The following is a 27,883-nucleotide window of genomic DNA, read 5'->3' as shown; positions in this document are numbered from 1 at the left end:
CAGAATATTCTTTGGTATTTGTGTAGATTGAACATTTAACAGGATTCTGCTTTGGAATACAGCTGGAGGAACATATATATACCATCTACTTGATGTAGAAACAAACAAATGTTCAGCGGTGGGTAATAATTTCGGCTCGTGAGCCACATAGGGATTCCAAAATCCAGTGGAAGGCCGCACATGTTTTTGGGGTCCTATTTGTTCGTCAAATGCAATTTGTGGTCCAGAAAAATTGCAGTTATTTTTAAACTTATAGGTCCATTATAATTATTTACATATTTTCTAGTTTTAGACGTTCAAAAGAGCCCTGGAGTGTTTTTTCCTCAAACCTTCCTCGGGCCGTATGTTGCCAACCCCTGCATTTCTTGGTGTACAAACAAAACTAACACAACGTGTAAGAGATGTGATGACTAACTGCACAACATTCAGGTAAAGGGACTACAAAGGATAGCAGCACCGCTGATCTAAATGTGTGTGGTAGAGCGTTATGACTTTAGTTTTTGGTTTCTTTTGAGAGATGCTGCCTCCTGGTGTTGAATATGCCAACAGTCACAGATGAACCCAGCACTAGCCAGCCTGTCCATCCCCAAGACTAGAACCATCAGTTAGGATGTCAGCAAAGCCTTACAAACAGGTTGTTTTATAACCTGCATTAACATACAAGTAGTAGTCTGCAGATACCATATATATGATCCATAAAAAATAAAAAAAAGATTTTCTCCCTTGTGATGTAAACATACAATGGCATAAAACAAATGGAATGGTACAAATTGTGAAAACAACTTCTGGATTGAAAACATTTGAGAGAGAAAAGCTCATACAAAAAAGTCAAAAACAAAATGCAAGACAGCTTCAGAGTACGTTTCCTTAGTTACAAGAGGACCACAATGGAAACAAGGATTTAGACTGTGTTTATATCCTCAACAGGTCTGACATTTTTCATGCATTTTAAATTGTTAAATCAAATAAACTGCAAATCAACAGACAAAAGGACAGAAACATCCGTCCACACCCTCTGGTTTACTTTGGTCCAGAGTCACACTAAAACATTTCTATCCTAGAGAGGATGTTAGATAATGCACTACATTCAATTACAGGACCCTACTAGTTCAGATATAAAAACAGGAATATTTCATGTATATATTACTTGTGTGAATATAGAGCGCTAGAAGTAAAGTAAAAATCATCCCATATGTCCCTCAGATACATATTTAAAAAACTTCAAAATAGCAGAGAAAACCCATAACAAAAAGACTCAAGTAAGCAGATACAACTACGTTTCCCATAAGGCTTTGCAGGAAACCACCATAACAAACACCATCAAGAAGATCTACCCATCAAACCAGCTACAAAATGAAAGATCTAATGCTTTGGTATGTAGGATCAGACAAGAACCAACTACCATTTCCATGAATATATTACATAATAGTAGTAGTACTGGACACTGCAGTTACTGTGCATGTGGAGTCAGCTCATGTGTATCAAGATGTGATTCTCTGCTGCAGCCTCCGTTTCAAACGTACAGCAAAGCTACAAAAAAAACAGGTAAACATTTCTACATTCTTGGAGTTTATGGTTTCAGTTTTGCTCGACTGTTTGTCTTTTTTTTCTTGCTGCTGAGGTATTTCAATACATTATGTTGAGTCAGTACTGATTGCAGTACCCAGGGCTTTAGTGGCAGCATATTTGGTTTTACGAGAAGGAATAAGCTCTGAAGGCCAGACCTGGACAATCTCCACTTTAACTTGTACATGCAGTGACTCACTGGGAAATGGCTGTCCTGAGTACTACATCAAGATCATTACTCTTGTAAATATCTTATTGACCTCATCATGCTATGTAATCCAAGGCAGAGATCCAGTATGGGCCATGCAACCCCACTATACTACTGACACCTCACCCTACCTTCTCCATCCGCTCTTTTTGGTATCCTGCCTCAGTCTTCTATAGACCTCGGCATAAGGGAGGAGAATATCAGAGAGAAACATCTGTGTTAGTCTTTGGAAAGTCCCCTTCAAAATATTGCATTAATCTCCCCCGCTCTGGAGAGAGGTCCTTTAGATAAATCCCTATGCTACGTTCCACTAGTACACTACGTTTTTTGGTTGGATAAAGGACATTCCAAGTCCTCTTGAAGTCCGCTGTTTGTTTTTAACTCTTCCCAGAGACTGCCGTAATGCTCTTCCATAGCAAGCCTGCTTCCAGGCTCTCTCACTGTCTAGTGATTCCTTTTAAAGAGTTGGAACTATGTTGAAAACCGTGTTAAAGCAACAAAACTTTTAATAAAAGTTTTGAAAAATTACCAGAAAATGTACAAACGGCAAATATCAGAGAGCACACAACTAACCTTTTTAGATAACATGAAAAACAAGCAAGAGAGAAATCTAATCTTTAGTTATAAATCTGATGTCAACGGTCAAGGCCTGTACAACACACCCTCAAATAAAACTAAAAATCAGAGAACCTAACACAGATCATGAAATCTCTCTAGAAAGTTAAACAGTGTCAATTTCATTCAATACTCAGTAAAATAAAAACAAAAAGCACATTTTTGGTTTTAGAAGCAGTTCTGAGGAAAATAATAATAATAGATGCTATTCCCTAACCTCAATCAATCTTTGAAAGGACCGATAGGACCCCTTGTGGCAGAGATAGGGAGGAAAACATCTTAAGAATATTTTTCCAACAACTTTTTGGTGGTAGCAAAATGAACAAAGATTAAATAACGACCAATGAAGATATGGGGATGGACGCGACCGCAAGTTAATTCATTGGGCCTTAGAGGCTCTGACGATGGTGTTGACTGGTGTGGTTGCCGTGGTGATGGTGTTGGTGCCGGCGGTGAGTTGCAGGTTGAGGGCACTAGCGGGGATGAAGCTGACAGGGTTACTAGCCAATAAGGACATGCTCTGGGGGTTCAGGAAGAGGGGCGTGTTCACCATGCTGGGGGCGGAGCCGGACGTGCTGGTGTTAGCGAATAGCAGGTTCCCGTTCCCGTCCAGGGTGGTGATGGGGAAGGACCCGCTGGAGGCCAGAGCTGTGAGAGGAAGGAGGAGGGAAGGTTAGACTATCATAGTGACTGGGGATAATTTCTCCCCGATAAGACAAGAGAAAGCAAGGTTTCCACTTATAATAATATATAATATATGCCATTTAGCAGACGCTTTTATCCAAAGCGACTTACAGTCATGCGTGCATACATTTTTACGTATGGGTGGTCCCGGGGATCGAACCCACTACCCTGGCGTTACAAGCGCAATGCTCTACCAATTGAGCTACAGAGGACCACTTCACTTCTTGTAACCAAAACAACCCTATTCAAAGCTCTAATGACTTTAAACAAGCAAGAAAGGAACACATTTAAGTATGTATATAAAGGGGTATAGTAGCGGGGTGTACTTGCCACTCAACACACCTTGGATGGTGGCTAGTGCTCCTCCAAAACCTCCAGTGGTTAGGTTCAGTAAAGCCCCCCTGGAGGAGTAATGAGTCAGCTACGTGATAATGGACACACAATACATATTTTTCACATAGATACTGAGTGGAAACAGCACTTTGTGTCTGTGTGAGCCTCACCCTGTGTTGAACTGCGATGAGGGCATGAGACTCGGGCTGATTCCCGCCGCTGCAGCCGCCATTGCTGCCAGACCCCCTCCGTTGCTGTAGAGCATCTGCCCCGCCTGCGTCATGGTAACGGCTGGCTGTGACATGGTTGTCACGGAGGAGGAGGGTGTGAGGGACATAGAGGGGACTGTATGGGTGCTGGAGATGACGGATGCTGTGTTGCTGGTGGCTGATGCCAGGGTCGTGCCTAGAACACAGGATGGTCAACATTACACCATATAATAATATACTATCAACATCAATTAAATAACTACAGGACAAAAGACAAATCTGCATCACCTTTAGTGATGAGGAAAACAAAAATACAGTTACAGTCGGGATATAATTTGACAACATATCGTATTGTTTTGACAATATCACAATATTATTTTTGCGCTAGTTTGCTGTACCAGCACTAAAACTCCAGTATTTGTACTTCATAGCTTGTTCTCCATCTTCTTTCTAAATAGGTTTGATTTCACCGATTGATCAAAACTTGTTTTCTCACGGCTCTCTCATCCCTCTGCAGCAGACATGTGGTGAGCAATATGTTTGGAACATCGAATCGCAATATAATCACAGTATCAAATCGCAATACATATAGAATCGTGAGAATCGCATAACATATCCTATCGGCACCTAAGTATGGTGATAATATCGTATCGTGAGGTCCCTGGTAATTCCCATGATCTTAGTCTGGATCAACTAATGTCGAACTGCTACTACCTAGCAGTGTTGGGATTAGTTACTTGAAAAAGTTGTATTACTCATTACATTTAACAAAAGTAATGGATGGACATTAACATGTTATATTACTTGTTAGAAACTGGGTGGTTCGAGCCCTGAATGCTGATTGGCTGAAAGCCATGGTATATCAGACCAACAAAAAAAAAAAAATAGATGTATACCATGGGTATGACAAAACATGTATTTTTACTGCTCTAATTAAGTTGGTAACCAGTTTATAATAGCAATAAGTCACCTCTGGGGTTTGTGGTATATATCCAATATACCACGGCTAAGGGCTGTATCCAGGCACTCTGTGTTGCATCATGCATAAGAACTGCCCTTATCCGTGGTATATTGGGCATATACCACACCCTCTCGGGCCTTATTGCTTAATTATATTACTTTGCGTTACTTTCAGGAAAAATATCTCAAAACCTCACAGTTTGACTGTCAGAGAGCGAGGCGAGCAGCGCGCTGTACCGAAGATAGGCTCCTTACTAACTCAGCTTCCTTTCATCCATGGCGCTGCTTTCCTGTGCTAGTCTCCAAATGCTGCGCTATACAGTATATGGGCAGCTTCATTAGCCAGATATAATGTAAGCCAAACATCTGCACAGATTTCCTATTTTCATTCAAAATCACTCTCGAGCTGCCAGTTCTGGTTATAGCCTCCATGTATATGGACCCATAGAGATGAACAGAGGGCACACTTGCCACTGGGCTTTGCCATCACAGAAGAGATTAACGGCAAAGATCAGACAAGTACATCCAAGACTACCAAAATACACACGTACCTGTGAGGCTGAAGCTGGTGACAGGCAGAGAGGGGGTGACGGTCACAGTGGTCTGGGGTACAGTGTTCACCAGGCTGGCAGTAGTGGGGGACGAGAAGATGGACTTGTGGAAAGCTGAGCTGCTGGGAGGGTTGATCCGCTTCTCCTTCTGCCGGCGGTTACAGAACCACACCCGGACCACCTCCTTCTCCATGTTCAGCTGGTCTGCTATCAGGGAGATCTCGTCTGACGACGGCTTCTGGTTTTGCTGTAAGGGGACAAAGAGCACCAGACTCCACATCAGGAAGGGAAAGTAGACACCTAGAGCTGGCAGTTGTCTGTAGACACCCCGACTACTTCTAAATGCACGGCGTAATGTCAAATATCCCTCATTTGCGTCAAGCTATTCTAAAAGTCACCTAAATCTCTTCTGAACACGTACAATCTTCTTTGTTAGAACCAGGTCTTACCTGGAGGAAGCTCTTCTCCAGGGCCACGCGGATGTTGGTGTCGATGCTGGTCCTCTTCTTGCGGCGCCGGTTGATGAGGTCAGAAGCTAGGCTGGGTGAGCCGTGGCCAGAGCCCAGGGGACTGAGGCTCGGGCTGGACTCTGAGCTCACATTCTCTGCAGCCAGGGGGACAAGGAGAGCGGGTCAGCAAACACAGAGTCCGAAAAACTCTGATACACTATCCAAATATAAAGATTTACATAATGACGGCAACAACAAAAAAATTCAACACAGACTCTCACACACATACTCCCGCACACCTCCCTTATGAGGACCAACCTGCATCATTGAGCCACTTCTCCAGTAGCGGTTTGAGCTTGCACATATTCTTGAAGCTCAGGTTGAGTGCTTCAAAGCGGGAGATGGTGGTCTGGCTGAAGTCATTACCATACAGCTTCCCCATGGCCAGCCCCACGTCACCCTGGAGGCAGAAGAGAGGGGTAGAGGACGCAGGCAAAGTAAGAATGTGACATCAACCAGGTTGGTAGTATATAGGGTGAGTTCCCTTCCTTAAAATGTAGTTTGAAGCCCTTAAAATGTAGTTTGAAGCACTTTGAGTATTTAGAAAAAAAGCAGAAGAACAATATAAATGCAATCCATGGAACTCTTTCATATCTTGTTTGTATGTAATTGTCTATCGTAAAATACTGAGGGGAAAATATCCTACGTTTTGGATAAAATAATTGATCACACACACAAAAAATAAAATCCTATCCATTCTGAGTATATTCCAGTGGAAGCCAGTCCTGAGTCCCTTGGCCATACCTGTGTGAAGCCTAGTCTGATCCTCCTCTGTTTGAAGGCCTTGGAGAAAATCTCCAGCTCCTCCAGATCATTGGCGTCCTCCAGAGTGGGCGTGCCCAGACCCTTAGGGGGCGGAGTCTGGCCGGGGGTGGTCCGCGTGGGCGTGGCCGGCTGTGTGATAGGAGAGCAAGACAGAGGGATGAAGAGACGAGAGACGTGCATGGTCTGTGTTCCTGTCCTGAAACAACCCACAGCCCCTAAAAGGTGTGTGTGCTTCCCCTGACCTGTGGGGCGATTGTGATGGTTGGAGTCTGTAGGAGGTTGGCTTGGCTCTGAGGTAGTTGAGTGAGAACATGTTGGGCTTGCAGGAGATCTGTCGAATGAGAGACAGTTTAGTGAAAGGTCCTGAAACGTGAAACTACTTCAGTGCTGGTGTATAGCTTACTATGATACTGAAACATACTGGGCTGTCCCTGTGCAGTCTGGGAGATGAAGAACTGTGGCTGTAGCTGGGTGGCCATGGAATGACCTGGCTGGACCAACACAAACTGCTGCAGGCCCTGCTGCTGGAGCTGAGAGAGAGGAGCCAGTGTTAGACAAGTATGAGTCCGTGTTAGACAAGTATGAGTCCGTGTTAGACAAGTATGAGCCAGTGTGTGACAAGTATGAGCCAGTGTGTGACAAGTATGAGCCAGTGTGTGACAAGTATGAGTCAGTGTTAGACAAGTATGAGTCAGTGTTAGACAAGTATGAGTCCGTGTTAGACAAGTATGAGCCAGTGTGTGACAAGTATGAGCCAGTGTGTGACAAGTATGAGCCAGTGTGTGACAAGTATGAGCCAGTGTGTGACAAGTATGAGCCAGTGTGTGACACTACAGTAGATCTCTTACAGGAGTGATGTGTATGGGCTGGGAGAGTGGGAGTTGGGTGGTGATGGGGGTGGCTGCGGAGGCAGAGATGGCGGCCCCCGTGGTGCTGCTGTTCTGGGCCTGGCTGGCAGAGTGCTGCTGAACGGCTGCTGCAAGGAGCTGGGCCTGAGCCTGCTGGAGAAACAGCTGCTGCTGTGCTGGAGACAGGGTCAACTACACAGACAGACAGAGAGAGGAGAGAAGAGATTGAGGGAGGGAGAGAGAGAGAGAAGAGATTGAGGGAGGGAGGGAGAGAGAGAGAGAGAGAGAAGAGATTGAGGGAGGGAGAGAGAGAGAAGAGATTGAGGGAGGGAGGGAGGGAGAGAGAGAGAGAAAAGAGATTGAGGGAGAGAGTGAGTAAAACAGATAAAAGGGGGTGTGTAGGTGTGTATCAGAGATTTAATCTGTGGCTTAAACCCGACTACTTTTAAATTGTAAAAAGCCAGTGCAACCTATGGGGATATGACTGCAGAGCGAGAGAGAGAGAGAGGGTGAGCAAGCGAGAGAGGAGGTGGGAGTATGATAATCAAAGACTGGTTATGAGGCGCATGTAAATTGGCAGACATTTGCATATTCTCCCCCACCTGTTTCTAAGCGACAGTTGGAGTGGGCTAATTAGCATGCAGCGCACTGGTTTTTTGTTTCAGGGAGAGGAGGCATGCCAGGCAGCTGTACTTCCTTTTTAACGGCTAGTTCCGAGCTGGTGCCAGGGTAACGGGCTAAAGGCATCGCCATGGCAACGCTGGACGCAATGAATGCAATGAATGGACCCCTTGAGTAGCCAAGGGGACGGGGTCTTATCCGTCTTGCCTTGGTGTTAGGATTCATTTGGCCGGTCAGAACGTCAGAACGCAACATTTCTCAGAACGACTGTGAAAGCACCATGTTGGCTACTGAGCTAACTGACTGTTGGCTTGTAGAGTATTAGAGACAAAAACTATGCAAATGAGCATTTCTGGCTTTTGTTAAATAAATAAAAAATACGAGCAATGCGTGGGAGTGTGTGTGTTACCTGTTGCAGTAGAGCCTGTGACTGTGCGTTGGTGAGGGACATGACCGTCTGCTTTTGAGAGTCCCGGCCATTGGTCAGCACGCCTAGAGAGATGGGCGGTCAGTCAGAACAATACAGTCAAAATCCTCCAACATACATCTTTACATTGGACCAAATATACAGCCTCAAAGCCCCAAGGTTGTTACTACTCTGTTACCACAGCACAGCACCGAGGACAACACCATTGAATCTCAAGTCAGTTCAGGAATAATTTTCTGTGATGGAAATGAAACAGGCTATAATATATAAAGAGGGCCAAGCTCATTTCAAGAAACACGTATTCCATTACATACTAAAGGCACTAGCTGTAATCAAAAAAAGGTTGTAGGAACTCACCTTTGACTATGTCCCCGTTCTCCATAGTGCTTTTACTGGATGCTGACAGGTTGATTACTGAGTCTGAAACAGAGAGAGAGGAAAAATAGAGTCTTAGCTTACCAGACGGCTCGGAAAATCCCACTTCTATAGGGTGGTAGATCAAACAGCATTTTGGACAGCTAGTTCAATCTATGCCTTCACAAAACACAAAAGAAAAAAAGAAAATGCCAAATTCAAAGAATAAACAAGTGTCAAATTCCACAAACCATCACAGGTGTTCTGGAATAGTCTATTGTCACGACACGTGGTCTAATACCCATACTACTAGCATACCAGTTGAATAGCACTGTTTCCAAACCCAAAACATTGCTTCATTCAAGTGGTATGTTAGTGTGGATAATGGAACAGATCTCTCACACTGCTCTGCTCACCGGCTATTGCAGAGTCCACAGTCTGTGGCTTCACCGGCATGCCATCCAGGCCAGCAACGCTGGCACTGACCCCGCTCAGTTGGGCCCACTGACCAGGAGCAATTAGAACCCAGACAAGACTGGCACAGCCAGGTGTGATAAACAGAACACAACTGGAGGAGATCCGTCTAGTTCTCTCTCACTCACTGTAACAGCTAGCTATTCGGCACACCGCCTCTCTCACAGTAACAACTCGCTGCTCGGCACACCGCCTCTCGCTCACAGTAACAACTAGCTGCTCGGCACACCACCTCGCTCACTTCCACAATCAACAAGAGTGTGGCAAACAGTTCCTCCCTCCCTGTGGAATGGAACAGAAACAAAGAGTGCAGCTGTCAGCGTAGCCCGTAACGAAGCAGCGTAATCAGTATTCAGCTGATTAGAGCCATATGCAAATTCAGCCCCCTGTTTCTCATTAAGCCGAGGCGCCCGCTTTGAAGTTGCTGCGAGCAATTCATTTCACACAGAGCTCCGAACGCTTTCTGCATAATTCAAAAGAAATCTCTATAAATATTTATCAGCTAATTTGCATATTAATTGGATAGCTTTTAAGGAGTGCGTGGCATGTGCCAAACAAGTTCACTCTCGTGCGCACTCTCTCCCTCTCCCACACACACAGATGTACACGCACACATACCCACACACACCAATTATCAGCCAAATGCAACTCTTATAATTTGAGGGAGAGGGGGATAAATTACTTCCAAGCTGTACGCCCCACTTTGCCATTTGATAACAAACTGATAGTAAACTTTGCTTCCAAATCCAAGACATGAAGGCGTGAGTGTAGGCCTACTCAAACCATTATCATGGCCTTCTCTTCAATGGTAAATCTCCAAAACAAAGCATATATGACATTGAATTTGCATATGAAACTGATGGCTGTATGCCTACATTGAAAACGTTTGAGCTTCAGCAGAAAGTCGTGGATACGAGCCTTGTATTTTGCTAATGCTAGAGTTCCATAAACCTAATTGGCACACAAAGCATTATGCAAAATATTCAATTAATAGAATTTCAGATTAGCAATGAATTATGCTTTCATGTTATTGAAAGCCCAAATGCATAATGCAAAGTAGATAAGGGAGAGAGTGTGCGGGAGAGAGAGTGAGCGGGAGGAGAGAGAGAAGGGAAAGAGAGAGCCAGGAGACTGAGGAGGCGGCAGAGAAAATTCGGCATATTCAAATAATAGACATCCAAAATATGCAAAACATTGATAATATTCTGTCAAATGGGAGCTGAAAAACACTGCATAATATTCCTCCTGACCATTGGAGGCCCTGACACTCACGCCTTTGACACGCTGTAACATTGTATCTGAAGTCGTTTACCTTCAGGTAGACAATTACAGGACTAGACAGTAGTAAAAGCAGAAATGGGAAAGGAATAGGCTAAGTAAAAAATTTGATTGTTTTAGAAGAGACTTCAACTGATAGGTAGCCTATATGATGAGTAGTCTACATGAGATCCACAGAAGCAGCTTTGAGCAACAACACTTTGCTCTCACACCAACCTCTAGTACTAGTGCACCGTGGGGTGGCTAATGAGGAGGTCTGTTACTCAACGGTGTCACATTTCCTCTTCAGAAAATAAAGGCTGAGCTAGTACTAGGACAACCCGATACAATCATCCAAATTATTCCACTGGCTAGCCAGTAGCTCAGGCTGTAGGCCTAGAGGGGAAGACACAAATGAAGACAAGCTTGGACCATTTCAATTTCAGTCTGCTTTCACTAGCAAACAGAACAAACCAGTTGTGAACAGAAGCATTGTTTGGCCAAAAAGTATTCAACCCGATAGCTAGTTTGTGACCTATCCAGGCCAAGGGGTCTGGAACTTGGTACAGGTACTTGCCTGTGACCACAGAGTTGCAAACGTGCAGTGGTAAACTCCACTACCAGCTGTTTTACATTTAATCAAAAAAGTTTTCGTTTTACTTCAAATATTGATGAGAAGTTAGGAGAACTATGCTATAAAAGATGTCAATGTTTCCATGGGTTTTAATCATTCATCGTTCGCGCGCAGGCGCGAGCTGGTTAATACAGTACCCAAAATATTGACTGTGTTCATTGCTACAATCAAGTTACTGTAGCCAGCTAGTAATGAAAATAAGTAATCACCTCCTAGCGGAAACCCCCTCTTCCCAACTGCATTGTAAATAATAGATTTACGGAATTAATGCAACTGTTGTATCAAGTCCTCACTAGATTAAAAAATATATATTTGAAGCATACCTCTGAGATAAATGAATATGCAAAATGTAGTTAGCGAAGTAAAACTAGCTATATGCTAGCTAGTGCCCATGCAAGCGAAGCTAGCTAACTATTGCCTTTTTTCTGTAGCTATGTTCCATTACAAATGAAAAACAAGTGAAAATAGCTAGCGCAAACAACAAAACAGCGTTGCCGATTACAGATAAAATATGCTAAATCGCTGTGACTTTTGGCTATGAATATGGAACGCGCGCCACACAAAGGAGGGAATGTCTTCTCATCGAACGACAACAATCCTGGCTATTTTTTTTCCTCTTACACGCGCCGGGTAACATTGTAAACTACAGCAACTATATGGTGCTGGTCTTTTCGTTTATTTGTCACGAAGACAGGCATAGTAAAAGATCATCTGTAAATGAATATGTAAAATGTAGTAATGATTACCTGGTCCTGAACTTTCATGTTGGCTCATTACTTCGCCGTCAGCCATATTGAATATTTAAAATAAATGCATTCAGTCGACGATAGAAGCCCTCCCACCCGGGTCGTCACTATCTGACCATGCTAGACCGAACGGAAGTAGGCCCACAGCGCTTCAAAAGACTCAAACACGATTTTAAACTATTATACCTGACCAACCACCACCCCTAACATAATCCTAAAATTAAGTTTGTTCTAGCTCAGTTCTGCATATACATTTTTACTTTTGCAAGTCTAGCATGTCCATCTAGTCACTAGCCTAACACTCACCTGGCATCATCAGATCGGAGAAAATAACACCATTACAAATAAACCATGGCAGAGAGTAGTAATAACATGTTTTTCTTTGCAAAGTGGAACAGTAGCATTGACTATGTTATTTGCACGCGTGTGTCTTCTGGTTTCAACTTGTGGCGCGTGCGACTGCATACAGTACATGCCCACACTTGTCGGGCTTAGAAGGACGCTCAATAGGATATTGAGTGCCTTGTCAAATGTGTGTCTTGACTCTTGCTGTACTCTTCTACCCATAATATAACAAGCAGAGTGTATGCATGGGGTAAAATATTGTGATTAAAAGCACCCAGTTCTTTGTGATGAATATGTTGAGTTTCCCGTTACAATGTAAAGTGCTCTGCGATTTGGTTCATGATGATCCAAATTCCTTCTATTCTGTCTTCTACTCTGTCTCATGTTTCCCATGAAGATGTGATCTACTAGTATCCAGGTCAGTGTCCTCAGGCATGAGGAATGAGATTGACAAAATAAAAACAACCAGATCATTGCTTTAACATTTATTGCAGTTATAAATGCTTTGAAATGGGGTTGCGTTTGTGCTCCAGAAATTGTACCGTGTAAATATTTTATGTCCTGAACATGTAACTCATAATCTAGTTTATATTGTTTTGTAGGTTAGTTGTTGCATTTTACAATCAATTCATCAAACAGCAAACATTGTGTGTGTTACTGTACTTGAAATGCACAAGCAATGCAGGGAGGCAATTTTAAATATTTTGAATATGAATATTTTGTCTGCATTTGATTATAAAATTGACTATGAGAAATAAACTCGTTTGAGTTTAGAAAGCGAAGTGCACATTTTCCCTTTTCTATTATTCTAAAGCTTAGATATTTGATTTATATTAGTATTTACATGTCAGAATGATCTAGAACAACTACCTATAGAATTATTCATGCCTCCCCACTTCTGAGAATAAAAAGATCACAAGCGATGTTCTAAGAAATCCACATTTACTAGTGGCAGCATGTGTAGCAAGTGTGCAATTTTATCTTATTATCTGAAGAAACATTGATTTGTCCATATTTAATATTGGATTGAGTTTCTTTCATACTGTAAGTGTGAGACTGTCTTTGATTGGTTAAGAGTCACTGCTTTTGTAACCATTTGACTTTGATTGTTGTTGTGCCCTCCAAGCGGCTACGACATCATCATCCTGCATTTCTGCCTCAGCCCGAGCCCGAGACCTCTGCCTAAGCTGGCTGAGGAAACTGTCGACATCTTCTTCCTCCTCCTTTTCCTCCTTCCTTCCTATCCTCCCCTCTGTCTCCCCTCCACTCTCATATTGTGAATGATGAGTGAACTTCCTCTTTGATGTATAACTCTCCTCTTCTTCCTCCTCTTCCTCAGTGGTTGCGTAGGATCTTCTAGCCCTGTAGCTGCTGGAATCCATGCCGTTGGAAGAGAATTCGCCAAGTACACGTGACTCTGTGTCTGCCTGGAATCTGGAGCGATATCTGGATGCGACTTCATACTCCTCCTCTTCTGCCTCCTCAAACGAGTCCCTCCGGCCTCCGAAGTTATACTCAGAGGCAGATGGCCCTGGATCAGCCTCGTCTTCTGCACTATAGGATGCTGGTTTCCTCGAAGGAGGCATGACGTTGGTTAGCCATTCGTCAACGCTGGTGTTCTTTTCTTTCTCCAGAGCGGTGGAAAGATTTAGGCAGCCCGAGAGGCCATAGCTTCGCGTAGGTGCTTTCTTTTTCTCTGTGGCAGGTGGGAAAGACGTCTTTACTGTTAAATAGTCATCCTCCTTCTCTTCCTCCTCTTCACCCTCGTCCTTGGGCTTCTTCTTCTTGTAGAGTGTGCTGCGCTTATTATCTTCGGCGATCTTCTTCACCCCGTAGGAGGCCATCTTGTCCCTCATCTCCGACTGCATCTGCTTGTCCATGGAGTCCAGCTTCTGGAGGTTGACCTGGTCCGCGAAGAGGCTGTAGAGGGGCACGCTGGTGGTGGTGATCTTGCTCCTGCGGGAGCCCAGACTGGAGACGCTGGAGAGGTTACTGGTAGAAGAAGCAGTACTTCTACCGGAGAGCACAGACTTGGCCCTGTCAGCACCGACACCGTGATGGTCCAGCGAGCTCGAATAGGACGCTCCACTCAGCATAGAAGCCTTGTCATCGTCCAGGCCACGTCTTGCTGGCCCCACCACGCTGGATGCCCCACCAAAACTGAGCACCGATCCAGCCTGGGACGGGGGGAGGCTCATCTCACGCTCCTTCTGGATGAGGGTCTCGGACACTACATTGGCGATCCAGTTCTGAATGCTGGACAGGTCGACCATGGGCTCCCCACCAGGTCCCTGCATTGTGGGCACAGGGATCATGGGGACTTGGGGAATGCCCTGGGGAATTCCTGGGCCCATGGAGGCCTGGGATCTGGTGCTGTGGGCTTGGGATACAGAAGACCTACCACTCAACATGGACATGTTGTCATCATTGGCAATGCTTCCAGCTTGCGAGCTGCCGGGCTGGGCGAAGAAGGCAGAGAGCGGAAGGGTGCTTCCGCTCATGGAGCTCTCCGTCTCCCAGCCACACATGGACTGACTCTCCTCCAGCGTCTTCCGCGAGCGCTCCAGGAGCTCCTCCCGCCTCTGTTTCCTCTTGGCTGTGGCCGAGTCCTCGCCGCGGCTCATCTCCACAATGTCATCTTTTGTTGCCTTGTTGTCCTCTCCAAGCCGCTTCGCCTGCTTCATTTTCCAGGTCTGGTAGGCTGTGAGGTTGACGTCCGCCAGTGCCAGGGTGCGGGCCTCAGCATCGCCCTCTCCCTGCTCCCCACTGCCCCCTGCACCCTCGGCTCTTTTCTCCCCCTCCCTCCCTTCATCGTTCTTATTCCAGCCAAACTGGATCCTCTTCACCCTCCAGCGCTCCAGGGGAGTTAGGTTCTCCTTGTTCCTCTTGCAGAAGTTGTACATGGAGCTGGTGTCCGAGAGCACGCTCTCCACGTCGTCCTCGATTGTCTTCTTCTTCTTTTCTGTCCCCTCCGTCGCCGTGCTCTCACTGTCGTTGTCATCGTCCTTCTTGCGGTAGCGTGCCGCCGCCTGCTCCTCAATCTCCTTCAGACGCTGCTTCCACAGGTCAGAGTAGCTGCTGCAGCTGGCCGTGGACACTGAGTCTGAGGGGGCGCGCCGCGGGCGCCGCTTCAGGCGCTCCTTCATGGCCTGGACGTCCTCGCTGGTCACGCTCTCCAGGTCCTCGTCCCCTGGTGCCCCAGGACCCCGCATGCCCCCCAGGAGAGACTCCTCGTCCCCAGCCTCGCTCATCAGCTGTTGCTCCCACCACTCCTCGCTCTGGTACTTCTCGTTCCTCCTCTGCCACTCGCGGATCATGCTCATGCTGTCTTCATCCCCACCGTCGCCACCGTCGCCACCGTCTTTTCCAGGCAGGACAAGGTCCTCCGTCGTCTCTGCCTGTTCCAGCCCAGTCTGTTGCCCTCTGAAAACACCGGCCCTAAGGGCGGCGGCTGCGGCGGACGAGGCCACGCTACTCATCACGCTTTGGCTGTCCTCCTCCTCCTCCATCATGATAGGTTGGGCCTTCACACCTATCATGCTCTCCTCGTCGTCGAACAGGTGGGCGCGGGCGTGGGCGTCGATGACGGAGCACTGGCTGAGGGTGTCGTCGTCGTCGTCACGCTCCTCTAGTAGCGTCTCGTTGAACTGACGCAGCTGCTTCAGGAAGCCCTCGTTGGGGTTGATGGGCCGCTTCTTCCTCAGGGCAGTCAGTGCCTCCATGATGGTCATGTGTTGGAAAATCATGAGGTAGGCGGCCACCAGCACAGCGGAGCGGCTCTCGCCCATCATGGAGGACACTAGGACCTTGCCTGCAGGAGAAGACAAAAACACACTTCCATTGGTTTCCCTTGACATAAGAAATAACTATTTTTCAGGGTTTATATAAAGTTAATTAAAGATACATTTGCAACATAAGGGATGAGCCAGCATGATGTCTGCTCTGCAATGACACTCTATCACCAGCAGAGGGCTGTATTCCCTTCCAGTTGTGACGGTGTCACTCCTAAGCACTGTAAACCCCCCAGTTATAAACTCTGACATCATAACCCATGAGACGATAACCCCCAAGGTGCCAGGTTTGAAATGTGATACGCTGCCTACTCCCTCCCTGTAGCGGAAAGGACTGTGAGACCCACGCAGACCCAAACCAATGACATGATTACTAGTCACTACTGCCTGACATTTAACATGATTCTTAACAGCTATGTGTGTGTTTAATTAACTCAGAAGAGGTCAGTGGATCTAATCTATTTGGGGTTTAATTAGAAAAGCTTTAGAAGATGATTCACCCGCCTAAACAGATACCAGATATAGCTAGGCTATCCCTGTCTATTGGCTCTGAGTGACCTCCCTAAAATAAGACTGACAGCCACCCCTGGTTATGATGAGTGAGTAATTAGGAGTAGTCTATGGATTAGTCTAGAATCTAGATGGAACTCCAAGCAGTCTGGATTGGTCTAGAAATGGAATTCCAAGCCTCATCATCACTGGGTCCTGCTAAGACCAAAGCAAACAATCCAGACATTGGTTCTACTACGTCCAGGTCAGCCCAGACTCAACGTCAATGGAAATGGGAGAAAAACATGAGATCACACAAGAAGACGTTCATATCGTATGCATTTAATATCCTGGTAATAGCTCTCCCTTGCTGTCTGATAGGCTTGGTGGAAGTTTCACCATATTACTTTCATCAATCAAATCCTGGTACATCTACAAATGCATAGGGCATGGGGTCTAGGGCAGGTCCATTTAGGATTGGGCCTTGATCCACCGATAAGAACACACAAAGGAACACTGACTCACCCTTGTGTGTCAACAGGGCCTCATCCAGGAACTCAGCGCAGGTTCTGAAGTGAGGGGAGATGTCAGACTCTGCAAAGTCATCTACCTCGATACCCATGTAGCCGATGTTCATGCCAGCGTAGAAGGCCTCCCCGGTGTAGACCCCGGTGCCGTGGGCAGCGTTCAAGATGTGGGTGATGCCCATGCGCTTCAGACGAGCTTTATTGACAGCCACAGATCTGCAAAACAGAGGAAGGAACAACCAACGCTGTTGTTGTTGTGGTCATATAGTCACGGTTATGAAATGGCTCGTAAGGACATGGAGTAGCCATGACATGTACACTGACCCAAAACAGACTGCAATACACAGGCCTCTTTTACAAAATATTATAAACTGTGTGGTTCGAGCCCTGAATGCTGATTGGCTGACATCCGTGGTATATCATACCTTACACCACGGGTATGACAAAACATTTATTTTTACTGCTCTAATTACTTTGGTAACCAGTTTATAATAGCAATAAGGCACCTCTGGGGTTTGTGGTATATGGCCAATATACCACGGCTAACGGCTGTATCCAGGCACTCTGCGTCGTGCATAAGAACAGCCCTTAGCCGTGGTAAATTGGCCATATACCACACCCCCTCAGGCCTTATTGCTTAATTATACCATAGGAGGTAAACAGCTATCTATATGTCAATCTATCGACACTCAGTGAAGTAGTCTATGGTGAAAGTGAGGTGGGGTTAAATCTAGCTGGCATGATGTTCCATGAGCTATGCATATAATACTGTAAGTTGAAGGGCAGAGCATGTGTGTGTGTGTGGGGGTGGGGGATATGTATTGCATACAGTGACTTCCACAGCACTGTGAGTGACTCACTTCTCAGCGATGAATATGTTGTTCCACACCTCGTCCACGGGGTTGTTGGGGGCCTCCAGGCGGTCCTGTACCATGGCCCGCTGGATGTCCATCACACAGGGGGTGTTATAGGGGCTGCGGTCGTCGATCATGTCCTTCACCCGGTTGTACAGGTCCTCCACCATCAGCTGTTCCGCTGTCTCCAGCATACTGTCTGGGGTACTCTCTGCCGTGATACCCCGTTGTGGGAGCTCTGAGGAAAGGAAAGAGCAGGCCAGAGAGGGAGACTATTCAGATACACATATTCATATTGTATTACTGTACTCGCACGCACACACACACACACACACACACACACCCTACTGCCTAATCCACAATATTACATAATTCATCGTATTTACAGTGGGGAAAAAAAGTATTTAGTCAGCCAGCAATTGTGCAAGTTCTCCCACTTAAAAAGATGAGAGAGGCCTGTAATTTTCATCATAGGTACACGTCAACTATGACAGACAAATTGAGAAAAAAAAATCCAGAAAATCACATTGTAGGATTTTTTATGAATTTATTTGCAAATTATGGTGGAAAATAAGTATTTGGTCACCTACAAACAAGCAAGATTTCTCGCTCTCACAGACCTGTAACTTCTTCTTTAAGAGGCTCCTCTGTCCTCCACTCGTTACCTGTATTAATGGCACCTGTTTGAACTTGTTATCAGTATAAAAGATACCTGTCCACAACCTCAAACAGTCACACTCCAAACTCCACTATAGTCAAGACCAAAGAGCTGTCAACGGACACCAGAAACAAAATTGTAGACCTGCACCAGGCTGGGAAGACTGAATCTGCAATAGGTAAGCAGCTTGGTTTTAAGAAATCAACTGTGGGAGCAATTATTAGGAAATGGAAGACATACAAGACCACTGATAATCTCCCTCGATCTGGGGCTCCACGCAAGATCTCACCCCGTGGGGTCAAAATGATCACAAGAACGGTGAGCAAAAATCCCAGAACCACACAGGGGGACCTAGTGAATGACCTGCAGAGAGCTGGGACCAAAGTAACAAAGCCTACCATCAGTAACACACTACGCCGTCAGGGACTCAAATCCTGCAGTGTCAGACGTGTCCCCCTGCTTAAGTCAGTACATGTCCAGGCCCGTCTGAAGTTTGCTAGAGTGCATTTGGATGATCCAGAAGAGGATTGGGAGAATGTCATATGGTCAGATGAAACCAAAATAGAACTTTTTGGTAAAAACTCAACTCGTCGTGTTTGGAGGACAAAGAATGCTGAGTTGCATCCAAAGAACACCATGCCTACTGTGAAGCATGGGGGTGGAAACATCATGCTTTGGGGCTGTTTTTCTGCAAAGGGACCAGGACGACTGATCCGTGTAAAGGAAAGAATGAATGGGGCCATGTATCGTGAGATTTTGAGTGAAAACCTCCTTCCATCAGCAAGGGCATTGAAGATGAAACGTGGCTGGGTCTTTCAGCATGACAATGATCCCAAACACACCGCCCGGGCAACGAAGGAATGGCTTCGTAATAAGTATTTCAAGGTCCTGGAGTGGCCTAGCCATTCTCCAGATCTCAACCACATAGAAAATCTTTGGAGGGAGTTAAAAGTCTGTGTTGCCCAGCGACAGCCTCAAAACATCACTGCTCTAGAGGAGATCTGCATGGAGGAATGGGCCAAAATACCAGCAACAGTGTGTGAAAACCTTGTGAAGACTTACAGAAAACGTTTGACCTGTGTCATTGCCAACAAAGGGTATATAACAAAGTATTGAGAAACTTTTGTTATTGACCAAATACTTATTTTCCACCATAATTTGCAAATAAATTCATTAAAAATCCTACAATGTGATTTTCTGGATTTTTTTTTCTCATTTTGTCTGTCATAGTTGACGTGTACCTATGGTGAAAATTACAGGCCTCTCTCATCTTTTTAAGTGGGAGAACCTGCACAATTGGTGGCTGACTAAATACTTTTTTTCCCCACTGTAAACGTGTAATTAGACTACAGACACAGTGGCTAGATTGAAGGAAATAACTTTGTGCTGCAAAAATCACCACCCTCTGTGTCAGTCTTTACAAACCATACCAGAAGTATGTCACATAACGGACAGCATCCGTCAAGGATAGACAGCTGCTACAGGGACACACTGTTAGAAAGTAAAGGAATCTATTCAGAGTTAGCTAGGAGCATAATTGTGTTGTGTGGGCGAACGCATTACCCCAATCAGACAGTCTAGCTATGGATAATGTCTTTGATGTCTCTAGCTGGATATTGCCATAATGAACACATTGTATTCTCAGGTAACAGATAGAGAAGGCTACTCTAACTACAGTATAATAGAGCATTGCAGTGCACGCTGTATGTATTCAAGGTCTCTCTGGAGTGTCTAGGATTGATTATTGAACTCCTTTTTAAGCTAAATACAATTAACCCTTGTATGTAATGTAAGTAGCTTTGTCAGGCCAAAGAGAAGTAGTTTTGTCCGAGACAGAATGGCCCATTGTGTGTAATGCAATGCAACCAAATTGGCCTTCGGGGGACAATAAAGTTCTATTGAATTGAATTTTAAGAGGAAAAACCACACAGCTAAATTGCTTTATCTCTATGGGACAAATACAATATATACTGGAGCCAAGCACTCACAATGTGCCTAACATACAGTACAGTGAGGGAAAAAGTATTTGATCCCCTGCTGATTTTGTACGTTCGCCCACTGACAAAGAAATGATCAGTCTATAATTTTAATGGTAGGTTTATTTCAACAGTGAGAGACAGAATAACAACAACAAAAATCCAGAAAAACACATGTCAAAAATGTTATAAATTGATTTGCATTTTAATGAGGGAAATAAGTATTTGACCCCTCTCAATCAGAAAGATTTCTGGCTCACAAGTGTCTTTTATACAGGTAACAAGCTGAGATTAGGAGCACTCCCTTTAAGAGTGTGCTCCTAATCTCAGTTTGTTACCTGTATAAAAGACACCTGTCCACAGAAGCAATCAATCAATCAGATTCCAAACTCTCCACCATGGCCAAGACCAAAGAGCTCTCCAAGGATGTCAAGGACAAGATTGTAGACCTACACAAGGCTGGAATGGGCTACAAGACCATCGCCAATCAGCTTGGTGAGAAGGTGACAACAGTTTGTGCGATTATTCGCAAATGGAAGAAACACAAAAGAACTGTCAATCGCCCTCGGCCTGGGGCTCCATGCAAGATCTCACCTCGTGGAGTTACAATGATCATGAGAACGGTGAGGAATCAGCCCAGAACTACACAGGAGGATCTTGTCAATGATCTCAAGGCAGCTGGGACCATAGTCACCAAGAAAACAATTGGTAACACACTACGCCGTGAAGGACTGAAATCCTGCAGCGCCCGCAAGGTCCCCCTAATCAAGAAAGCACATATACAGGCCAGTCTGAAGTTTGCCAATGAACATCTGAATGATTCAGAGGAGAAATGTGTGAAAGTGTTGTGGTCAGATGAGACCAAAAGGGAGCTCTTTGGCATCAACTCAACTCACCGTGTTTGGAGGAGGAGGAATGCTGCCTATGACCCCAAGAACACCATCCCCACCGTCAAACATGGAGGTGGAAACATTATGCTTTGGGTGTGTTTTTCTGCTAAGGGGACAGGACAACTTCACCGCATCAAAGGGACAATGGACGGCGCCATGTACTGTCAAATCTTGGGTGAGAACCTCCTTTCCTCAGCCAGGGCATTGAAAATGGGTCGTGGATGGGTATTCCAGCATGACAATTACCCAAAACCCACGGCCAAGGCAACAAAGGAGTGGCTCAAGAAGAAGCACATTAAGGTCCTGGAGTTGCCTAGCCAGTCTCCAGACCTTAGTCCCATAGAAAATCTGTGGAGGGAGCTGAAGGTTCGAGTTGCCAAACGTCAGGCTTGAAACCTTAATGACTTGGAGAAGATCTGCAAAGAGGAGTGGGACAAAATCCCTCCTGAGATGTGTGAAAACCTGATGGCCAACTACAAGAAACGTCTGACCTCTGTGATTGCCAACAAGGGTTTTGCCACCAAGTACTAATTCATGTTTTGCAGAGGGGTCAAATACTTATTTCCCTCATTAAAATGCAAATCAATTTATAACATTTTTGACATGCGTTTTTCTGGATTTTTTTGTTGTTATTCAGTCTCTCACTGTTCAAATAAACCTACCATTAAAATTATAGACTGATCATGTCTTTGTCAGTGGGCAAACGTACAAAATCAGCAGGGGATCAAATACTTTTTTCCCCTCACTGTAGCTCTGGAGGTAGGAAGTAAACAAGATGCTCTCTGAATAAGGTAAACTAGCAAACATGACTACTGGTGGCTGTTTTTCCCCGGCTTTCTTTGTGGTTCCACCCTTCAAGTTTCTTTAACCTTTGAGAGCTTGGGACTATAAGGTTCTATCTGCATTTTCTGACATAGCCTTGTTCTGTTCAATGTGCTCTACCTATACAGTAGTCTAAATACCTACATTCATGTTGTTGAGTTCAAAAGAATACAAGATAAAACTGCTGACACCATTCAAACCAATGAGGGTTCGGAACTTGAAAGCCAATTATCTCAGAATCCTCTTTTTGCAGATAGAACCTTATAGTCCCAAGCTCTCGCTTTGTCGACAGCCATGCTTCTCTAGGTGAACGGCATTTAAAACATTGTATTTTGCCCATCTGAAAGCTTTCATTTAGATGTTTTAAATCATAATTTTCAGATCCACTCACCAAGCCACAAAAACAGCATGTGAGTTATGTGTGGTTGGTGGAATGAATCTGTGTCTCACCCTCGTTGATGATTTGTTTGGCAGCTATGGCTGAGGACAGGTGAATGGGCTCCATATAGATGCTCTCGGCATCCGACCCTGATATCATGGAGAATCTGGACTCCGAGATCATGGAGAAACTGCAAAGGTGTAGAGACATAGTCATAACCATATACAGTTGAAGTCGGAAGTTTACATACACCTTAGCCAAATACATTTAAAATCAGTTTTTCACAATTCCTGACATTTAATCCTAGTAAAAATTCCCTGTCTTAGGTCAGTTAGGATCACCACTTGATTTTAAGAATGTGAAATGTCAGAATAATAGTAGAGAATAATTTATTTAAGCTTTTATTTCTTTCATCACATTCCCAGTGGGTCAGAAGTTTACATATACTCAATTATTATTTGGTTGCATTGCCTTTAAATTGTTTAACTTGGGTCAAACGTTTCGGGTAGCCTTCCACAAGCTTCCCACAATAAGTTGGGTGAATTTTGGCCCATTCCTCCTGACAGAGTTGGTGTAACTGAGTCAGGTTTGAAGGCCTCCTTGCTCGCACATGCTTTTTCAGTTCTGCCCACACATTTTCTATAGGATTGAGGTCAGGGTTTTGTGATGGCCACTCCAATACCTTGACTTTGTTGTCCTTAAGCCATTTTGCCACAACTTTGGAAGTATGTTTGGGGTCATTGTCCATTTGGAAGACCCATTTGCGACCACGCTTTAACTTCCTGACTGATGTCTTGAGATGTTGCTTCAATATATCCACATAATTTTCCTTCCTCATGATGCCATCTATTTTGTGAAGTGCACCAGTTCCTCCTGCAGCAAAGCACCCCCACAGCATGATGCTGCCACCCCCGTGCTTCACGGTTGAGATGGTGTTCTTCGGCTTGCAAGTGACCCCCTTTTCCCTCCAAACATAACGATGGTCATTATGGCCAAACAGTTCTATTTTTGTTTCATCAGACCAGAGGACATTTCTCCAAAAAGTACGATCTTTGTCCCCATATGCAGTTGCAAACCGTAGTCTGGCTTTTTTATGGCGGTTTTGGAGCAGTGGCTTCTTCCTTGCTGAGCGGCCTTTCAGGTTATATCGATATAGGACTTGTTTTACTGTGGATATAGATAATTTTGTACCTGTTTCCTCCAGCATCTTCACAAGGTCCTTTGCTGTTGTTCTGGCATTGATTTGCACTTTTCGCACCAAAGTACGTTCATCTCTAGGAGACAGAACGCGTCTCCTTCCTGAGCGGTATGATGGCTGCGTGGTCCCATGGTGTTTATACTTGTGTACTATTGTTTGTACAGATGAACGTGGTACCTTCAGGCATTTGGAAATTGCTCCCAAGGATGAACCAGACTTGTGGAGGTCTACAATTTTTGGCTGATTTCTTTTGATTTTCCCATGATGTCAAGCAAAGAGGCACTGAGTTTGAAGGTAGGCCTTGAAATACATCCACAGGTACACCTCCAATTGACTCAAATGATGTCAATTAGCCTATCAGAAGCTTCTAAAGCCATGACATCATTTTCTGGAATTTTCCGAGCTGTTTAAAGGCACAGTCAACTTAGTGTATGTAAACTTCTGACCCACTGGAATTGTGATACAGTGAATTATAAGTGAAATAATCTGTCTGTAAACAATTGTTGGAAAAATTACTTGTGTCATGCACAAAGTAGATGTCCTAACCGACTTGCCAAAACTATAGTTTGTTAACAAGACATTTGTGGAGTGGTTGAAAAACAAGTTTAATGACTCCAACCTAGTGTATGTAAACTTCCGACTTCAACTGTAATTACTATCCTATTTCTATGGTCAGTCCTGAGGGACCAGGGTGGGCAAATGTATGTAATGTCAAATACTGGAGGTGTGATTGATTTAGCCTGACCAGTGACATGCAGGGTGGGTGGAGTTGGCACTTTTGGGACTATTCCATTGGTTCCTTTGAAGTAGGAAACCTCAGCTTATTATATCTCACCTCACGTATGTGAACGTATTTGACATATGTATTTGACCCAGGTCTAGTGCTGATCAGCCAGTGTGTGACAGTAATCAGTTCTTGTGAGCACTTCTGATGAAAAACTTTCTAAATACTATAATTATTGACATGGCTATACTCTCTACAAATTGGCCAAATTATGTTTGGAAGCTGAATTGAAGAAGAAAAATAAATGTCTTTCACACACTATTAGAGCCCTGTGTGGGTCAAATCCCATTACAGAACTACAAAAGCAGTGGGTCTCCACGTATGCTTACCTGCTGGGGGAGGGACAGCGGAGATAGTGGGACTGAATAGATTTGACGTTAGTCGCCTCCTCTTCACTCTCTCCATCAGGCACCGTCTGATCGCCCTCGCTCGGTGACGCCATGGCAACGCAATCCTTCCTTTCTTGTCTTCAAGGATGTGGGAAACAGAAATTCCTCTGTCGATTCACAGAGGAAATTCATTGGTGAAACAAGCTCAGATTAGAATTCAGGGAATGTACTGATGGACAAAACCCTGAAACTATTGCAGACACAAATACACACAGAATATGGTTGTTAGTTACTGTGTTTTCACAGGATTCCCAAACACAATTATATGTGTTATGTAAGCAGACCTTACTGTTTCAAAAAATACAGTACTTGATCCCGGAAAGATGTTCCAGGTAATCTGAATGTCTCTACCATAACCATAACATAAAGTGCTACCCTTGCCTCATAAGAAGTGCATCATTCTAACATTTTTCTTCACAGCCACATAAACATCTAAGACACACAGCCTCCATTTGAGGATCATGACAGACTTGAGAGACGACAAGGGCTGTATCAAATGTTCATCACATAAGACCAGTAAATATGATGAGGTACTTATGCTTCATCACGCTTCGCCCTACTGATAGTCAACAGGTAGTCACTCACAGTCACAACTGAAAAAATGCAATCATCTGAGATTATACTGAAAGCATGAATGTGGGTGTATGTATGTGTCGTGCTTGTGTGTGTGTGTGTGTGTCAGCCTGAGTGTTTATTTTTAGCAACAAGGACAGCTGCACAGAGCCTTCAGGCCCAGTGGTGTGACAGAGCAGTTATAAGAGGGTGAAGACACCACAGTAAAGTCCCGTAACCACCCACAAAGGTGTACCTAACCTCGACCCCTAACCCCAGACGTTGTCTCTTACCTGGGCTGGTTTTAGCTGTGGTCCGCCTTTCGCTTGTCGGGACGTTGGGACTGTGGGACTGGAGGGGGCCGAGAGAAGGACCTAAACCAAACTTAGAAGAGAGTACCCAACCCTATCTGCCGCCCCCTCCCCCGCCCTTGGCCCTCTGTGGACACTCCCCCTGACACCATACACCCCTGTGACATCACCACAGCTTCTCTCAGAGGAAGCATGGGGTCCTGCCAAGTCTAGATCCAAAGGTGCAGCAATTGGTTACACACACACACACAAATATGTGTTTATTTAGATGGACAATGGATGTACGTCTGGTAGTCTTATAAACTTGTTATTGTCTGTCCGTGTGTGTGTGTGTGTGTGTGTGTGTGTGTGTGTGTGTGTGTGTGTGTGTGTGTGTGTGTGTGTGTGTATGTGTGTATGTACAGTACCAGTCAAAAGTTTGGACACACCTACTCATTCCAGGGTTTTTCTTTATTTTTACTATTTTCTACATTGTAGAATAATAGTGAAGACATCAAAACTATGAAATAACACATGAAATCATGTAGTAACCAAAAAAGTGTTAAACAAATCAAAATTTATTCTATATTTGAGATTCCTCAAATAGCCACCCTTTGCCTTGATGACAGCTTTGCACACTCTTGGCATTCTCTCAACCAGCTTCACCTGGAATGCTTTTCCAACAGTCTTGAAGGAGTTCCCACATATGCTGAGCAATTGTTGGCTGCTTTTCCTTCACTCTGCCGTCTGACTCATCCAAAACCATCTCAATTGGGTTGAGGTCGGGGATTGTGGAGGCAAGGTCATCTGATGCAGCACTCCAACCCCTGTTGAAAAACAAATGATAGTCCCACTAAGCCCAAACCAGATGGGATGGCGTATCGCTGCAGAATGCTGTGGTAGCCATGCTGGTTAAGTGTGCCATGAATTCTAAATAAATCACAGACAGTGTCACCAGCAAAGCACCTCCACGCCATAACACCTCCTCCTCAATGCTTTACGGTGGGAACTACACATGCTGAGATAATCTGTTCACCCACACCGCGTCTCACAAAGACACGGCGGTTGGAACCAAAAATCAAAGGACACATTTCCACTGGTCTAATGTTGATTGCTCGTGTTTTTTGGCCCGAGCAGGTCTCTTCTTATTATTGGTGTCCTTTAGTAGTGGTTCAACCATGAAGGCCTGATTCACACAGTCCCCTCTGAACAGTTGATGTTGAGATGTGTCTGTGACTTGAACTCTGTGAAGCATTTATTTGGGCTGCAATTTCTGAGGCTGGGTAACTCTAAAGAACTTATCCTCTGCAGCAGAGGTAACTCTGGGTCTTCCATTCCTGTGGTGGTCCTCATGAGAGCCAGTTTCATCATAGCGCTTGATGGTTTTTGCGACTGCATTCGAAGAAACTTCAAAGTTCTTGATATTTTCCGGACTGACTGACCTTCATCTCTTAAAGTAATGATGGACTGTCGTTTCGCTTTGCTTATTTGAGCTGTTCTTGCCATAATATGGACTTGGACTTCTGTATACCCCCTCCTAACTTGTCACAACTGATTGGCTCAAACGCATTAAGAAGGAAAGAAATTCCACAAATTAACTTTTAAGAAGGCACACCTGTTAATTGAAGAATCTCAAATATAAAATATATTTTGATTTGTTTAACACTTTTTTGGTTACTACATGATTCCATGTGTTATTTCATAGTTTTGATGTCTTCACTATTATTCTACAATGTCCAAACTTTTGACTGGTACTATATATGTGTGTGTATGATTGTCATTCTATCTAGGGGGTCTGCAGTCTGTGTTATCTCCAGCTGACAATGTGTCTGGGTCTATTTATATCTATATAGAGAGAGAATGCAGGCTAGTCACTGGGTCAGGCTCTCACACTTACCTAAGGACACACACAGAGACACACAGAGACACACACACAGAAACACACAGACACAGACACACACACACAGAGACACACTCACACACACAGAGACACACAGAGACACACACACAGAAACACACAGACACAGACACACACACACACACACACACAGAGACACACTCACACACACAGAGACACACACACACAGACACGCACACACACACAGACACACACACAGACACACACACACAGAAACACACACATACACACACAGAGACACACACACACACAGACACAAA

At 44.7% G+C, this 27,883-nt stretch overlaps 2 protein-coding genes across 3 annotated transcripts; both read right to left on the bottom strand.

The window, feature by feature from the left end:
• Nucleotides 1-755: 755 nt before the first annotated feature.
• Nucleotides 756-11,844, bottom strand: LOC311109630 (POU domain, class 2, transcription factor 1-like). Of its 2 annotated transcripts, none has more exons than XM_084152574.1 (13): nucleotides 11,762-11,844; nucleotides 8,654-8,716; nucleotides 8,279-8,361; nucleotides 7,249-7,440; nucleotides 6,804-6,930; nucleotides 6,643-6,731; nucleotides 6,380-6,529; nucleotides 5,894-6,035; nucleotides 5,576-5,730; nucleotides 5,127-5,373; nucleotides 3,577-3,811; nucleotides 3,404-3,474; nucleotides 756-3,037 (listed from the first exon to the last, which is right to left on the bottom strand). In XM_084152574.1, exons 1-13 carry the CDS (start codon nucleotides 11,805-11,807, stop codon nucleotides 2,769-2,771), a joined length of 1,869 nt encoding a protein of 622 aa, XP_084008700.1. In that variant the 5' UTR covers nucleotides 11,808-11,844; the 3' UTR covers nucleotides 756-2,768. The 2 variants fall into 2 exon arrangements, with proteins under 2 accessions (XP_084008700.1, XP_084008701.1); XM_084152575.1 differs by having other exon boundaries at nucleotides 6,822-6,930.
• Nucleotides 11,845-13,176: 1,332 nt separating this feature from the next.
• On the bottom strand, nucleotides 13,177-24,916 carry LOC311109627 (serine/threonine/tyrosine-interacting-like protein 2; the record flags this gene model as incomplete). Its single annotated transcript, XM_084152566.1, has 5 exons — nucleotides 13,177-15,917; nucleotides 16,912-17,129; nucleotides 17,774-18,005; nucleotides 22,564-22,682; nucleotides 24,804-24,916. 5 exons carry the CDS (start codon nucleotides 24,914-24,916, stop codon nucleotides 13,177-13,179), a joined length of 3,423 nt encoding a protein of 1,140 aa, XP_084008692.1.
• Nucleotides 24,917-27,883: the final 2,967 nt, after the last annotated feature.

The sequence above is a fragment of the Coregonus lavaretus genome (genome assembly GCF_964263955.1).
Source record: "Coregonus lavaretus genome assembly, chromosome: 35".
Taxonomy (NCBI): domain Eukaryota; kingdom Metazoa; phylum Chordata; class Actinopteri; order Salmoniformes; family Salmonidae; genus Coregonus; species Coregonus lavaretus.
The sequence above is the reverse complement of the archived record's forward strand: the minus strand, read 5'-3'. Positions and strand labels throughout refer to the sequence as shown.

Excerpts from the sequence above, each read along its gene's own strand:
- LOC311109630 (XM_084152574.1), bottom strand. The coding sequence starts at position 11,807 with ATGGCTGACGGCGAAGTAATGAGCCAACATGAAAGTTCAGGACCAG. Across the intron at positions 6,036-6,379 it reads TCAGACTAGGCTTCACACAG|GGTGACGTGGGGCTGGCCAT; the intron begins GTATGGCCAAGG and ends TTCTGCCTCCAG. Across the intron at positions 5,374-5,575 it reads TGGAGAAGAGCTTCCTCCAG|CAAAACCAGAAGCCGTCGTC; the intron begins GTAAGACCTGGT and ends GTCCCCTTACAG.